Source organism: Somniosus microcephalus, unplaced genomic scaffold, assembly GCF_052327205.1.
Source record: "Somniosus microcephalus isolate GS21.2 unplaced genomic scaffold, FLI_Smic_1.0 unresolved_chr4, whole genome shotgun sequence".
NCBI classification, from domain to species: Eukaryota; Metazoa; Chordata; class Chondrichthyes; order Squaliformes; family Somniosidae; genus Somniosus; species Somniosus microcephalus.
The window spans coordinates 18,840,835-18,856,641 of record NW_028225182.1 but is presented as its reverse complement, the minus strand read 5'-3'; the positions used below and the strand labels follow the sequence as shown (position 1 = coordinate 18,856,641).

The following is a 15,807-nucleotide window of genomic DNA, read 5'->3' as shown; positions in this document are numbered from 1 at the left end:
GAGAGGAGATTTGATAGAGGTGCTCAAAATCATGAGGGGTCTAGACAGAGGACACAGATTTAAGGTGATTGACAGAAGAACCAAAGACGACATGAGGAAAAACGTTTTCACTCAGCGAGTGGTTAGGATCTGGAATGCACTGCCTGAAAGGGTGGTGGAGACAAACTCAATCACTGCTTTCAAAAGGGAGTTGGATATCTACCTGAAGGAAAACAATTTGCAGGGCTCCGGGGAAAGGGCGGGGGAGTGAGACTAGCTGAAGGGCTCTTGCAGAGAGCCGGCACGGGCTCAACGGGCCGAATGGCCTTCTTCCATGATGTAACCATTCTATGATTCTATGAGGCATAGAATATAAAAGCAAAGATATCATATTGGAACTTTATAAATCACTAGTTAGGCCACAGCTGGAGTACTGTGGACAATTCTGGGCACCACACTTCAGGAAAGATGTAAAGGTCTTAGAAAGGATACTGAGGAGGTTTACCAGGATGTTGCCAGGGATGAGAGACTTGAGGTGACCTAATATAGATTTTCAAAATGGTGAGAGGTTTGATAGAATAGATACAGAAAAACGATTCCCTCTGGGAATTGGGTCAATTCCCAGAGGTCACAGATTTAAAATCATTATCAAAAGAGATAAGGAGAATGTTTTTCTATGAAACATGATTCGCCTTTAACAGTTCCATGCTGACTTTCATTCATTAGCCCATACTTTTCCATATGCCAATTAACTTTGTCCCGGATTATTGTCTCCAAGTTTCCCCACCACCGACGCTAGGCTGACTGGAACTAACAACAGAAAATGCTGGAAAAACTCAGCAGGCCAGACAACATCCGTGGAGAGAAATTAGAGTCGACGTTTCGGGTCAAAACCCTTTTTCAAAACTGGAAAGGAAATGAAATAGATCGAAAGGCCGGGCTGGGAGAGAACAAAAGAAGTGAAGAGACATTAAGAGGTATTCAAAACCAGACGAGATGGTGGTCGGACTAGTGGAGACAAAAGACGGCTCAGATTAGGTGTGAAATGCGCTGGCAGAATAAGAGACAGCTGCCATGTGGGAGAGAGAAAAAAAAGGAAGGGGGGGGGGGGGAAACCAAAACAATGGGATGGATAAAAAATAAGTAAAAATGTAATAGGGGCCGAGGTTATGATCTGAAATTGTTGAACTCGATATTGAGTCCGGAAGGCTGTAAAGTGCCTAATCGGAAGATGAGGTGCTGTTCCTCGAGTTTATGTTGAGGTTCCGTGGAACAATGCAAGAGGCCAAGGACGGTGAGGTCCGAGTGTGAATGGGGCGGTGAATTAAAATGACAGGCGACCGGAAGCTCGGGGTCACCCTTACGGAGTGAATGGATGTGTTCCGCAAAGCGGTCACCCAATCTGCGCTTGGTCTCCCCAATGTAGAGGAGACCGCATCGTGAGCAGCGAATACAGTATACTAGATTGCAAGAACTACAAGTAAATTGCTGTTTCACCTGGAAGGGGTGTTTGGGGCCCTGGACAGTGGGAAGGGGGGAGGTATAGGGGCAGGTGTTACATCTCCTGCGCTTGCACGGGAAGGTGCCCGGCGAAGGGGAAGGGCTGTTTGGGGTGATACAGGAGTGGACTAGGGTGTCTCGGAGGGAGCAGTCCCTACGGAATGCTGAAAGGGGAGGGGAGGGGAAGATGCGTTTGGTGGTGGGATCACTTTGGAGGTAGCGGAAATGGCGGAGGATGATCCGTTGAATGTGGAGGCTGGTGGGGTGAAAGGTGAGGACAAGAGGAACCCTATCGTGGTTCCGGGAGGGAGAGGCAGGAGTGAGGGCAGAAGTGCAGGAGATAGAACGGACACGGTCAAGGGCAGTGTCAACCACGGTAGAGGGGAATCCTCGGTTGAGGAAAAAGGAAGACATGTCGGAAGCACTGGTGTGGAAGGTGGCATCGTCGGAGCAGATGCGGCGGAGACGGAGAAACTGGGAGAATGGAATAGAGTCCTTACAGGAGGCAGGGTGGGAGGAAGTGTAGTCGAGGTAGCTGTGGGAGTCAGTGGGCTTGTAGTGAATATTGATCAATAACCTATCCCCAGAGATGGAGACGGAGAAGTCGAGGGTGACTGGCCTGCAGTTGTTGGTTTTATCCCTCTCCTTTTTTTGAACAGGGGGTGTAAAATTTGCAATCCTCCAGTCCTCTGGCACCACCCCCATTCCCAAGGAGGCCAGAGGCTCTGCAATTTCTACCCTTACTTCTCAGTAACCGAGGATGCATCCCATCCGGACCAGGTGAGAGTTTTCTGCTTTGAGGACCGCCAACCATTTAAGTACCTTCTCTTTATCTATTTTTGTCAGCTGTGTCTCAGTTGGTAGCACACTCGCCTCGGAGGTCAGAAGGTCGTGGGTTCAAGTCCCACTGCAGGGACTTAAGCACATAAAGCTGGGTTGACACTCCAGTGCAGTGTTGAGGGAGTGCTGCACTGTCGGAGGTGCTGTCTTTCAGATGAGACGTTAAACCGAGGTCCCGTCTGCTCTCTCAGCTGGATGTAAAAGATCCCATGGCACGATTTCAAAGAAGAGCAGGGGGGTTATCCCTGGTGTCCTGGGGCCAATATTTATCCCTCAATCAACATAACAAAAACAGATTATCTAGTCATTAGCACATTGCTGTTTGTGGGAGCTTGCTGTGAGCAAATTGGCTGCCATGTTTCCCACATTAAAAGTGACTCCACTTCAAAAAGTAGTTCATTGGCTGTAAAGCGCTTTGAGACGTCCGGTGGTCGTGAAAGGTGCTATATAAATGCAAGTCTTTCTTTCTTCTCCGTCTTTTATGCTATCAAATATTGCTAATGTCTCCTCCCTTACTGCTACATTGGCAGCATCCTCTTCGCTCCTGAAGACAGATGCAAAGTATTCATTTAGTGCCTGGTACAACAACTGCTAACCAGAAACCACAAAGATATTCAACGGCAGGGGATCCAACCATCATCATATAAGATAAATGCAACAACATTGGTAGAAGTCATGTGATCAGAGGTCATGTGGTCAGAACATCACATGATCACACCTGCAGGAATGACTCTAACCAGAATTAGCAACCTGGCCCCCTTCCAATTCAAGCCCTTCTTAACATGCTGCCTGCCACAAAGAGGGCATTACTTCCGCCATTACTGGTGCCACATCCGGTGGACTTTCCCTTTACAAACATGGCGGCCACGCGGCTTCCGATTGGTTAACTACGCACCAGCCAAAGACGTCAACAACGCTCCGGGCCGTTAATTACGCATGCGCACGGCTGCCCCCGACGAGATGGCGACGAACGGGATGGAGGTGGAACCGGCAGGTGAGGGCAGGGCAGAGCTGTAATCCGCCTCCGGAGCTCCAGGTCCCCGGATCCGTCCCGTGAGAGCGCAGGGAGCGGGCCGGAGGGCTTCCAGGGCCGACCGCAACCAGGCAGGCCCCCCGGTCACCATGGCGCCGGAGACTGGCGAGAGCGGAACCCCGCCAGCGGAAGTACCGCCCCCCGACCGCGCTCATTGGGTGGCGGTCCGTCAATCCCCCCGCTCATTGGGTGGCGGGTTCGTCAATTCCACCGCTGATTGGGTGCTGCACACATCACTCACAGGAAGGCCGTGTTGTGGATCCCCCTCCCCTCTCCCAGCCCATCCTCATCCTCCTCACCCCTCCCCCACTCCCCTCATCACCCTCTCCCCCACCCCCTCATCCTCCTCACCACTCCCCCCTCCCCCCCATCCTCCTCACCCCTCCCCACCCTCTCCCCCACCCCCCTCACCCCCTCTCCTCCTCACCCTCTCCCTGACCCCCCCCCCAGCCTTCTCACCACTCCCCCCATCCTCCTCACCACTCCCCCCCATCCTCCTCACCACTCCCCCCCCTCCTCCTCACCACTCACCCTGCCCCCTCACCCTCTCCCCCACCCCTCTCTCATCCTCATCACCCTGCCCTCTCTCCCTCCCCCCCTCATCCCCCACCCCTCTCCCTCATCCCCCACCCCTCTCCCTCATCCCCCACCCCTCTCCCTCATCCCCCACCCCTCTCCCTCACCCCCCACCCCTCTCCCTCCCCCCCCACCCCTCTCCCTCCCCCCTCATCCTCATCCTCCTCCCCTCTCACCCCCTCTTCCCCCCCTCGGATCCCTTCAGCCCCCCCCCCTCGGATCCCTTCAGCCCCCCCCCCCCCCCCCCATCTGCTCTCTCAGGTGGACATAAAAGATCCCATGGCACTATTTCGAAGAAGAGCAGGGGAGTTATCCGTGGTGTCCTGGCCAATATTTATCCCTTGATCACCAACACTAAAACAGATGATCTGATCATTATCACATTGCTGTTTGTGGGAGCTTGCTGTGTGTAAATTGGCTGCTGCGTTTCCTACATTACAACAGTGACCACACTTCAAAAAGTACTTCATTGTCTACAAATCGCTTTGGCACGTTTTGGGGTCGTGAAAGCCGCTATAGAAATGCAAGTCTTTTTTTTTTAGCCCGACAACCCTCCGAGATCTCTGCGCGCCTCCAATTCTGGCCACTTGCGCATACCCGATTTTAATCGCTCCAGCAATGGTGGCCGTGCCTTCAGCTGCCAAGGCCCTAAACTCGGGAATTCTATGCGCCTCTCTACTTCTCTGTCCTCCTTTTGAAACGCTCCTTAAAACCTACCTTTTTGACCAAGCTTTTGGTCTCTGACATAAGAAAACTACTCGACACTTGGTCTAAGCGTTAAACAAAGCTTTAATCAACTGTTTTACAACATGGCAGTCTAGTTGTGTCCTTCACTAGTTCCCGTTAAGAATGTCCTGCGCAAGCTGGGCCCGTGCCCGAGTATTTATACTCTCCCTGGACAGCGCCACCCACAGGCTGCTCAGTATTATTTCATAAGTCTTTCTTTCATGAATGACTGATTTGTCAGTCACCTTATGTGTCTGGGTGTCACCGCTTCTGAGAAGTGCCTTGGGACGTTTTACTATATTAAAGGTGCTAGATAAATGCAGGTGGTTGTTGTTGAGCAATCCCTGGTCCTTGGTGAAATACTATCCGAGTGTGAGGAGAGGGCAGCGTATTTATGGGAGAATGAATGAACGTTCCAAACTCTCGTGTTCTTGTTCCCTCTCCCTGCAGCAACACCGAGCGTGATGGCTTCTGGAGTGACCGGGAGTGTCTCTGTGGCACTGCACCCTCTAGTCATTCTCAACATCTCCGACCACTGGATCCGGATGCGCTCTCAAGAGGGGAGACCTGTCCAGGGTACGTGGGTTACACAATAATGGTTAAAGAGATAGGGAGAGGGTCTGTGCGGGGTACACAGTATTACGTTTTATTTTATAGTATTTATACAGCACAGAAAAAGGCCATTCAGCCCAACAGGTCCATGCCGGTGTTTATGCTCCACACGAGCCTCCTCCCACCCCTCTTCATCTCACCCTATCACCATATCCTTCTGTTCCTTTCTCCCTCATGTCTTTATCTAGCTTCCCCTTAAATGCATCTATACTATTTGCCTCAACCACTCCCTGTGGCAGCGCGTTCCACATTCTCACCACTCTCTGGGTAAAGAAGTTTCTCCTGAATTCCCTATTGGATTTATTAGTGACGATCTTATATTTACGGCCCCTAGTTCTGGTCTCCCCCACAAGTGGAAACATTTTCTCTGTGTCTACCCAATCAAACCCTTTCATAATCTTAAAGTCCTCTATCAGGTCACCCCTCAGCCTTCTCCTTTCTGGAGAAAAGAGCCCCCGCCTGTTCCGTCTTTTCCTGATAGGTACAACCTCGCAGTTCTGGTATCATTCTCGTAAATCTTTTCTGCACCTTCTCCAGTGCCTCGATATCCTTTTTATAATATGGAGACCAGGACTGTACACAGTGCTCCAAGTGTGGTCCAACCAAGGTTCTATACAAGTTTAACGTAACTTCTCTGCTTTTCAATTCTGTCATCTAGAAATAAACCCCAGTGCTTTGTTTGCTTTTTTATGGCCTTATTAACCTAGATTGCTGTTTTTACTGATTTGTGTATCAGTACCCCTAGATCCCTCTGCTCCTCGACCCCATTTAGACATTTAATTCCCAAGGAGTATGTGACCTCCTTATTCTTCCTGCCAAAATGTACCACCTCATAGTTATCTATATATTAAAGGTCATTTGCTAATTTTATGCCCATTCTGCTTTTATTAATGTCTTGTCTTTGTCCCAGTCCTCTGTATTAACTACATCAGCCAATTTGGTGTTGTCCGCAAGTTTTGAAATTGCACTTCTGATTCCCCAGTCCAAATCGTTTATGTAAATGGTGAACAACAGTGGTCCCGGTACCGATCCTTGTGGAACACCGCTTCCCACCATTTACCAGTAATGGTTAGAGAGATGGGGGGGGGGGGGGGTCTGTGCAAGTTATGGGGGGGTACACAGTAATGGTTAAGGAAACAGGAGCGTCTGTACAGGATATGTGGGATTTTTTTTCATTTGTTCATTCCCAGGCTGTGGGCGTCGCTGGCAAGGCCATCATTTATTGCCCATCCCACGTTGCCGTTGAGAAGGTGGTGGTGAGCCGCCGCCTTGAACTGCTGCAGTCCGTGTGGTGAAGGTGCTCCCACAGTGCTGTTAAGAAGGAACTTCCAGGATTTTCACCCAGCAATGATGAAGGAATGGCGATATACTTCCAAGTCAGGATGGTGTGTGACTTGGACAGAGATTTGGAGGTGGTGGTGTTCTCGTGCGCCTGCTGCCCTTGTCCTTCTAGGTGGTAGAGGTTGTGGATTTGGGAGGTGCTGCCGAAGAAGTTTTGGCGAGTTGCTGCAGTGCATCTTGTAGATGGTACACACTGCAGCCACGGTGCACCGGTGGTGGAGCGAGTGACTTTTTTAAGGTGGTGAATGGGGTGTCAATCAAGCGGGCTGCTTTGTCCTGGATGGTGTCGAGCTTCTTGAGTGTTGTTGGAGCTGCACTCATCCAGGCAAGTGGAGAGTATTCCATCACACTCCTGACTTGTGCCTTGTAGATGGTGGAAAGGCTTTGGGGAGTCGGGAGGTGAATCAATCACAGCAGAATACCTAGCCTCTGACCTGCTCTTGTTGCCACAGTATTTATGTGGCTGATCCAGTTAAGTTTCTTGTCAATGCTGACCTCCAGGATGTTGGTGATGGTAATGCCATTGAATATCTTGGGGAGGTGGATAGACACTCTCTTGTTGTAGATGGCCATTGCCTGGCAGTTGTGTGGTGCGAATGTTACTTGCCACATACCAGCCCCAGCCTGGCTGTTGTCCAGGTCTTGCTGCATGCAGGCATGGACTGCTTCATTATCTGGGGAGTTGTGAATGGAACTGAACACTGCAATCATCAGTGAACATCCCTATTTCTGACCTTATGTGGGAGGGAAGGTCATTGATGAAGTAGCTGAAGATGGTTGGGCCGAGGACCCTGCCCTGAGGAACTCCTGCAGCGATGTCCTGGGGCTGAGATGATTGACCTTCAACAACCACAACCATCTTCCTTTGTGCTTCGTTTGACTCCAGCCAGTGAAGAGTTTTCCCCCAATCCCCATTGACTTCAGTTTTACTAGGGCTCCTTTGAGCTACACTCGGTCAAATGCTGCCTTCATGTCAAGGGCAGTCACTCTCACCTCACCTCTATAATTCAGCTCTTGTCCATGTTTGGACCAAGGCTGTAATGAGGTGTGGAGTCGAGTGATCCTGGCGGAACCCGAACTGGGCATCAGTGAGCAGGTTATTGGTGAGTAAGTGCTGCTTGATAGCATTGTCGATGACCTTTTCCATCACTTTTCTGATGATTGAGAGTACAGTTAAACAACTAACTGGAGGACAAGGCTCCATGAATATCCCCATCCTCAATGATGGTGGAGCCAAGCACGTGAGTGCAAAAGACAAGCTGAAGCGTTTGCAATTATCTTCAGCCAGAAGTGCCGAGTGGATGATCCATCTCAACCTCCTCCTGAGGTCCCCACCATCACAGGAGCCAGTCTTCAGCCAATTCGATTCACTCCACGTGATATCAAGAAGCAGCTGTGCGCACTGGATACAAAGGCTGTGGGCCCCGACAACATCCCGGCTATCGTGCTGAAGACTTGTGCTCCAGAACTAGCCGCGCCTCTAGCCAAGCTGTTCCAGTACAGCTACAACACTGGCATCTATCCGACAATGTGGAAAACTGCCCAGGTATGTCCTGTCCCCAGAAAGCAGGACAAATCCAATCCAGCCAATTACCGCCCCATCAGTCTACTCTCAATCATCAGCAAAGTGATGGACGGTGTCGTCGACAGTGCTATCAAGCGGCACTTACTCACCAATAACCTGCTCACTGATGCTCAGTTTGGGTTTTGTCAGGATCACTTGGCTCCAGACCTCATTACAACCTTGGTCCATACATGGACAAAACCTATTCCAGAGGATAGGTGAGAGCGACTGCCCTTGACATCGAGCTAGCATTTGACCGAGTCTGGCACCAAGGAGCCCCAACAAAACTGAAGTCAATGGGGATCGGGGGAAAACTCTTCAACGGCTGGAGTCATACCTAGCACAAAAGATGATGGTTCTGGTTGTTGGAGGCCAATCATCACAGCCCCAGGATATCGCTACAGGAGTTCCTCAGGGCAGTGTCCTCGGCCCAACCATCTTCAGCTGCTTCATCAATGACCTTCCCTCCATCATAAGGTCAGAAATGGGGATGTTCGCTGATGACTGCACATTGTTCAGTTCCATTCACAACTCCTCAGATAATGAAGCAGTCCATCCCCGCATGCAGCAAGACCTGGACAACATTCAGGCTTGGGCTGATAAGTGGCAGGTAACATTCACGCCACACAAGTGCCAGGCAATGACTATCTCCAACAAGCGAGAGTCTAACCACCGCCCCTTGACATTCAGTGGCATTACTATCGCCGAATCCCCCATCAACAACATCCTGGGGGTCACCACTGACCAGAAACTTAACTGGACCGGCCACATAAATACTGTGGCAACAAGAGCAGGTCAGAGGCTGGGTATTCTGCAACAAGTGACTCGCCACCTAACTCCAAAAGGCCTTTCCACCATCTACAAGGCACAAATCAGGAGTGTGCTGGAATACTCTCCACTTGCCTGGATGAGTGCAGCTCCAACAACACTCAAGAAGCTCGACACCATCCAGAACAAAGCAGCCCGCTTGATCGGCACCCCATCCACCACCTTAAACATTCACTCCCTCCACCACCGGCGCACCGTGGCTGCAGTGTGTACCATCTACACGATGCACTGCAGCAACTCGCCAAAGCTTCTTTGGCAACACCTCCCAAACCCGCGACCTCTACCACCTCGAAAGACAAGGGTAGCCGGCGCATGGGAACACCACCACATTCAAGTCGTACACCATCCTGACTCGGAAATATATCGTCATTCCTTCATTGTCGGTGGTTCAAAATCCTGGAACTCCCTACCTAACAGCACTGTGGGAGTACCTTCACCACACGGACTGCAGCGGTTCAGGAAGGCGGCTCACCACCACCTTAAGGGCAATAAATACCAGCGATGCCCATAACCCGTGAACGAATTTTTTAAAAGGCTGATGGGGCGTTAATTGGTCGGATTGAATTGTCTTACTTTTTGTGGACAGGACATACCTGGTCAATTTTGCACATTGTCTGATAGAGGCCAGTGTTGCAGCTGTACTGGAACAGCTTGGCTAGAGGCGCGGCTAGTTCTGGAGCACAAGTCTTCAGCACGACGGCCGGGATGTTGTCGGCCCACAGCTTTTGCACCCAGTGCACTCAGCCGTTCCTTGATATCACGTGGAGTGAATCGAATTGGCTGATGACTGGCATCTGTGACAAGTGGGGACCTCGGGCGGAGGCCAAGGTGGGTGATCCACTCAGCACTTCTGGCTGAAGATGGTTGCAAACGCTACAGCCTTGTCTTTTGCACTCACGTGCTGGGCTCCACCATCATTGAGGATGGCGATGTTCATGGAGCCTCCTCCTCCCGTTAGTAGTCTAATGGTCCACCGCCTTTCACGACTGGATGTGGCAGGACTGCTAAGTTTTGATCTGATCCGTTGATTGTGGGACCGCTTAGCCCTGTCTATAGCATGCTGCTTCCATTTTTTAGTATGCATGTAGTCCTGTGTTGCAGCTTCCCCAAGTTGTGCACCTCATTTTTAGGTACAGCTGGTGCTGCTCCTTATTGAACCCCTGGCTTGATGGTAATGGCAGAGTGAGGGATATGCCAGGCCATGAGGTTGCAGATTGTGGTGGAATACAATTCTGCTGCTGCTGATGGCCCACAGCGCCTCATGGATGCACAGTTTTGAGCTGCTAGATCTGTTCTGAATCTATCCCATTCAGCACGGTGATGGTGCCACACAACACGATGGAGGGTGTCCTCAATGTGAAGACAGGACCTCGTCTCCACTGTGCGGTGGTCACTGCTACCAACGCTGTTATGCTGTTGTCGTCATCCTTGTCGCCCCTCCCCTCTCCTTCCCCCTCACCTTGTCCGCTCTCCCCCGCGTGCAGTGACTGCCCCCTGGGTTACATAGAAACATAGAAGATAGGAGTAGGCCATTCGGCCCTTCGAGCCTGCTCCGCCATTCAACGAGATCATGGCTGATCATCCAAACCCTAGCACCCGGTCCCTACACCGACAGCCATCCCACCCAAGCCCTATCCCCGTAACTCCACGTATTTAATCCCCCCCTAACACTTAAGGGCCAATTTCTTTTTTTTTTATCATGGCCAATCAACCTAACCCGCACATCTTTGGACTGTGGGAGGAAACCGGAGCACCCGGAGGAAACCCACGCAAACACGGGGAGAATGTGCAAACTCCACACAGACAGTCACCCGAGGCCGGATTTGAACCCGGGTCCCTGGCGCTGTGAGGCAACAGTGCTAACCACTATGCCACCGTGCTGCCCATTGTGACACTTGCTGTTAAAGCAGTAATTTTTCGTTTGATGCGGTTTGAATCTGATGCGGTTTGTGTTTTCAGTGATTGGCGCCTTGATTGGAAAGCAGGAGGGCAGAAACATCGAGGTGATGAACTCATTTGAGCTTCTCTCGCATACGGTGGAGGAGAAGATCGTTATTGACAAAGAGTATTACTACACCAAGGAGGAGCAATGTGAGTCTCTCCACAGCTCCATGCATCACACAACTCCTCACATCCTGCACAGTAGTGTTGGCGCTGTGCCGGGGCTGCCGGCTGGCGCTGTGCCGGGGCTGCCGGCTGGCGCTGCATTGGCCCTGCGCACCACATGCTGTATCTGTACACGAGGGCTGGATTGAAGACCGTGTGATGGGCTTGTACAGTGGGACTCTTGGGTTGGCGCGGGGCCTGTGTCGGGGGGGTTTGCGCGGGGCCTGTGTCGGGGGGGTTTGCGCGGGGCCTGTGTCGGGGGGGTTTGCGCGGGGCCTGTGTCGGGGGGGGTTTGCGCGGGGCCTGTGTCGGGGGGGTTTGCGCGGGGCCTGTGTCGGGGGGGCCGGCGCGGGGCCTGTGTCGGGGGGGGCCGGCGCGGGGCCTGTGTCGGGGGGGCCGGCGCGGGGCCTGTGTCGGGGGGGTTTGCGCGGGGCCTGTGTCGGGGGGGTTTGCGCGGGGCCTGTGTCGGGGGGGTTTGCGCGGGGCCTGTGTCGGGGGGGGCCGGCGCGGGGCCTGTGTCGGGGGGGCCGGCGCGGGGCCTGTGTCGGGGGGGCCGGCGCGGGGCCTGTGTCGGGGGGACCGGCGCGGGGCCTGTGTCGGGGGGGCCGGCGCGGGGCCTGTGTCGGGGGGGCCGGCGCGGGGCCTGTGCCGGGGGGGGCGGCGCGGGGCCTGTGCCGGGGGGGCCGGCGCGGGGCCTGTGCCGGGGGGGGCGGCGCGGGGCCTGTGTCGGGGGGGCCGGCGCGGGGCCTGTGTCGGGGGGGGCCGGCGCGGGGCCTGTGTCGGGGGGGCCGGCGCGGGGCCTTTGTCGGTGGTTTTCGTGGGGCCTTAGTTATGTTTGTGCTGGGGCTATTTATTGGTAGATTAAATGGCTCGTCCCACACTATTTGTAACTGGTACCGTCACCATCTTCACCACCACCAGCACCACCACCCCCCCCCCCCCCCCCCCCCATACATCCTGCTCCCCTGCACCCCTTGTGTCATAAGAACAAGCATTTGCTTCGAACACAAATTCAATCAACTCCACTGCCCCCCGCCCGCTCACTGTGCCCCCCCGCCCGCTCACCGTGCCCCCCCGCCCGCTCACCGTGCCCCCCGCCCGCTCACCGTGCCCCCCGCCCCCTCTCCATGCCCCTCCCCCGCCCGCTCACCATGCCCCTCCCCCGCGCCCTCACCGTATCGCTGAACTCCATTGACTCATATCCTTTTCAGGAACACATCGAATTGTCTCTTGACCACATTTGTCACCCTCTGACAATTTATTTCACAACATTGCCACACTTAAGGTGAAACAGTCCTCCCGTTCCCGACCCCACTTCCCTCTCACTGCTTACATCCTCCCCATGGATTGGAGGCCTTCACTGAGGGAACAGTTTACACCGCTGCACTTTGTCCCTTCCCTCACTGAGCCTGTGACCTTTGCTGTGTTTGATTTTTCTCCCCAGTTAAGCAGGTGTTTAAGGACATGGAGTTCCTGGGCTGGTACACCACCGGGGGTCCTCCGGACGAGTCTGATATTCACGTCCACAAGCAGGTCAGTGTACAGCAGTGCACTCAGACAGAGCTGCACCTTGTGCTGGTCGACTCCTGCACCACTTGTGCGCTGACATTAATCCAGTCCATTCAGCGATGGGGTGATGTGACGATGTATTGTGTGTCTCCTTAAACACCCCGAGGACAGGTGCAGCACGGGTTACATACAGTGTAAAGCTCCCTGTACACTGTCCCATCAAACACTCCCAGGGCAGGTACAGCACGGGTTAGATACAGAGTAAAGCTCCCTCTACACTGTCCCATCAAACACCCCGGGGACAGGTGCAGCACGGGTTACATACAGTGTAAAGCTCCCTCTACACTGTCCCATCAAACACTCCCAGGGCAGGTACAGCACGGGTTAGATACAGAGTAAAGCTCCCTCTACACTGTCCCATCAAACACCCCGGGGACAGGTACAGCACGGGTTAGATACAGAGTAAAGCTCCCTCTACACTGTCCCATCAAACACTCCCAGGGCAGGTGCAGCACGGGTTAGATACAGAATAAAGCTGCCTCTACACTGTCCCATCAAACACTCCCAGGGCAGGTACAGCACGGGTTAGATACAGAATAAAGCTGCCTCTACACTGTCCCATCAAACACTCCCAGGGCAGGTACAGCACGGGTTAGATACAGAGTAAAGCTCCCTCTACACTGTCCCATCAAACACTCCCAGGGCAGGTACAGCACGGGTTAGATACAGAGTAAGAATTTATGTAGCGCCATTCACGACTTCAGGACGTCCCAAAGCGCTTTCCAGCCAATGAAGTTCTATTAAAGTGCAGTGACGGTTGTAATGTAGGGAAGTGCGGCAGCCAATTTGTGCACAGCAAGATCTCACAAACAGCAATGAGATAAATGACCAGATAATTTGTTTGCATGATGTTGGTTGAGGGATAAATATTGGTCCGGACACCGGGGAGGACTGGCCTGCTCTTCAGTGGGTAGTGGCATGGCATCTTTTGCGTCCACCTGTGAGGGCAGAGAGTGCCCTCAGTTTAACGCCGCATCCATAAGGCAGTGCAGCACTCCCTCAGTGTTGCACTGTGTCGGCCTGGATTATGGATTCAGCCTTGACTGGATTTGGACCCAGGGTGCAGAGGTCGGGAGGTGAAAGGCCAGTGCCTGATCTGCACTGCACCAGGGGACTGGAGCCTGGTTTTTGGGGGGAGGTGGACCAGGAGGCTCCTGACTTAAGAAAACTCACTAAGCACTTGGTCGGAGTATAAAACAAGGCTTTAATCAACTGTTTCACAACCATGAGATTCTAGTTACATCACTAGTTCCTGGTTACAAAAACGTCCTGAGCAAGCTGGGCCCACGCCCGAGTATTTATACTCCTTGGACGCCGCCACCAGCTGGCCACCCAGTGTTATTTCATGAGTAATTTCTTCATGATTGATAAGATTCATGACATTTCCCTGTCCACAGACCGCCCCCGTGCCGGGGAGCTGGAAGGTCCGCAGACAAGCACTGTTGCTCATCTGATCTCGTGTAAGCTCTCTTGTGCTGGCAGTGCTTACAGCCACCGACACTCTTGTCTTTGCAGGGCCACAGTGCAGCAAACGTGCTGGGCAGCCACTTCCTCTGTTGGGGATTTTCCGGTCCAGTATCGAGTGACTTTACGCTAATCATTGCCTTTCTTTGGCCATTTGCAGGTGTGTGAGATTATTGAAAGCCCACTCTTCCTCAAGTTAAACCCCATGACGAAGCACACAGATGTAAGTAAGAAGCATTACTTGGCTGGAGACGTGTGTTAACTGCCCCTCGGTAAATCTCACTGTACCGTCACACTGCCCCTCGGTAAATCTCGCTGTTCCGTTACACTGCCCCTCGGTAAATCTCGCTGTACCGTTACACTGCCCCTCGGTAAATCTCACTGTACCATTACACTGCCCCTCGGTAAATCTCACTGTACCGTTACACTGCCCCTCGGTAAATCTCGCTGTTCCGTTACACTGCCCCTCGGTAAATCTCACCGTTACACTGCCCCTCGGTAAATCTCACTGTACCGTTACACTGCCCCTCGGTAAATCTCACTGTACCGTTACACTGCCCCTCGGTAAATCTCGCTGTACCGTCACACTGCCCCTCGGTAAATCTCACTGTACCGTTACACTGCCCCTCGGTAAATCTCGCTGTACCGTTACACTGCCCCTCGGTAAATCTCACTACTGTTACACTGCCCCTCGGTAAATCTCGCTGTACCGTCACACTGCCCCTCGGTAAATCTCACTGTACCGTCACACTGCCCCTCGGTAAATCTCGCTGTACCGTTACACTGCCCCTCGGTAAATCTCGCTGTTCCGTTACACTGCCCCTCGGTAAATCTCACTGTACCGTTACACTGCTCCTCAGTAAATCTCACTGTACCGTTACACTGCCCCTCGGTAAATCTCACTGTACCGTTACACTGCCCCTCGGTAAATCTCACTGTACCGTTACACTGCTCCTCAGTAAATCTCACTGTACCGTTACACTGCCCCTCGGTAAATCTCGCTGTACCGTTACACTGCCCCTCGGTAAATCTCACTGTACGGTTACACTGCCCCTCGGTAAATCTCACTGTACCGTTACACTGCCCCTCGGTAAATCTCACTGTACGGTTACACTGCCCCTCGGTAAATCTCACTGCACCGTTACACTGCCCCTCGGTAAATCTAACTGCCGTTACACTGCCCTCGGTAAATCTCACTGTACGGTTACACTGCCCCTCGGTAAATCTCACTACCGTTACACTGGCCCTCGGTAAATCTCACTGTACCGTTACACTGTTGTGTTGCTCATTTTCTTCCGCCTTTCATGTTCAACTTGTTGATTCACCTTTATTGCTATTACCCCCCCTCCCCGTCTCTGCCTGCTGCCTCTGCCCCTGTTCACATTCCCCCTCTTCTGCTAGCCATCTCTCCCATTGTTGCTTATCCTTTCCCCTTCTCTCCTCCCCCCACCCCCCTTGTGGTGGTATGCCGTGTCTCCGTGACAGAGATGGGGTTTTTTTCTGTCTCCTTCTGGCATGGCGACGGTCCCTTTTTAAATCCAGTCGCATAATGGAGTTTCAAATCCAACCACGGCCAGAATCTTGTACAGTTTAAACGCGGTACAAATGTGTTGGATTTCATTTGGCTGTCTGCAAAGGCTGAGCTTTCAGGCCAGGCTGCTTTGGTAGA

At 52.8% G+C, this 15,807-nt stretch overlaps 1 protein-coding gene across 2 annotated transcripts in view; it reads left to right on the top strand.

Annotated features, from left to right (window-relative positions):
• Positions 1 to 3,203: 3,203 nt before the first annotated feature.
• Positions 3,204 to 15,807, top strand: part of cops6 (COP9 signalosome subunit 6) — a 33,600-nt gene continuing 20,996 nt past the window's right edge. The window contains exons 1-5 of one of the 2 annotated variants that reach the window (XM_085977202.1): positions 3,204 to 3,313; positions 5,105 to 5,230; positions 10,959 to 11,090; positions 12,550 to 12,638; positions 14,299 to 14,361. In XM_085977202.1, the coding sequence (XP_085833328.1) occupies positions 3,256 to 3,313; positions 5,105 to 5,230; positions 10,959 to 11,090; positions 12,550 to 12,638; positions 14,299 to 14,361 (468 nt within the window). In that variant the 5' untranslated portion in view covers positions 3,204 to 3,255. Of the gene's footprint in view, positions 3,314 to 4,194; positions 4,452 to 5,104; positions 5,231 to 10,958; positions 11,091 to 12,549; positions 12,639 to 14,298; positions 14,362 to 15,807 lie in introns of those variants that run through there. The other variant, XM_085977203.1, reaches the window with a different exon arrangement.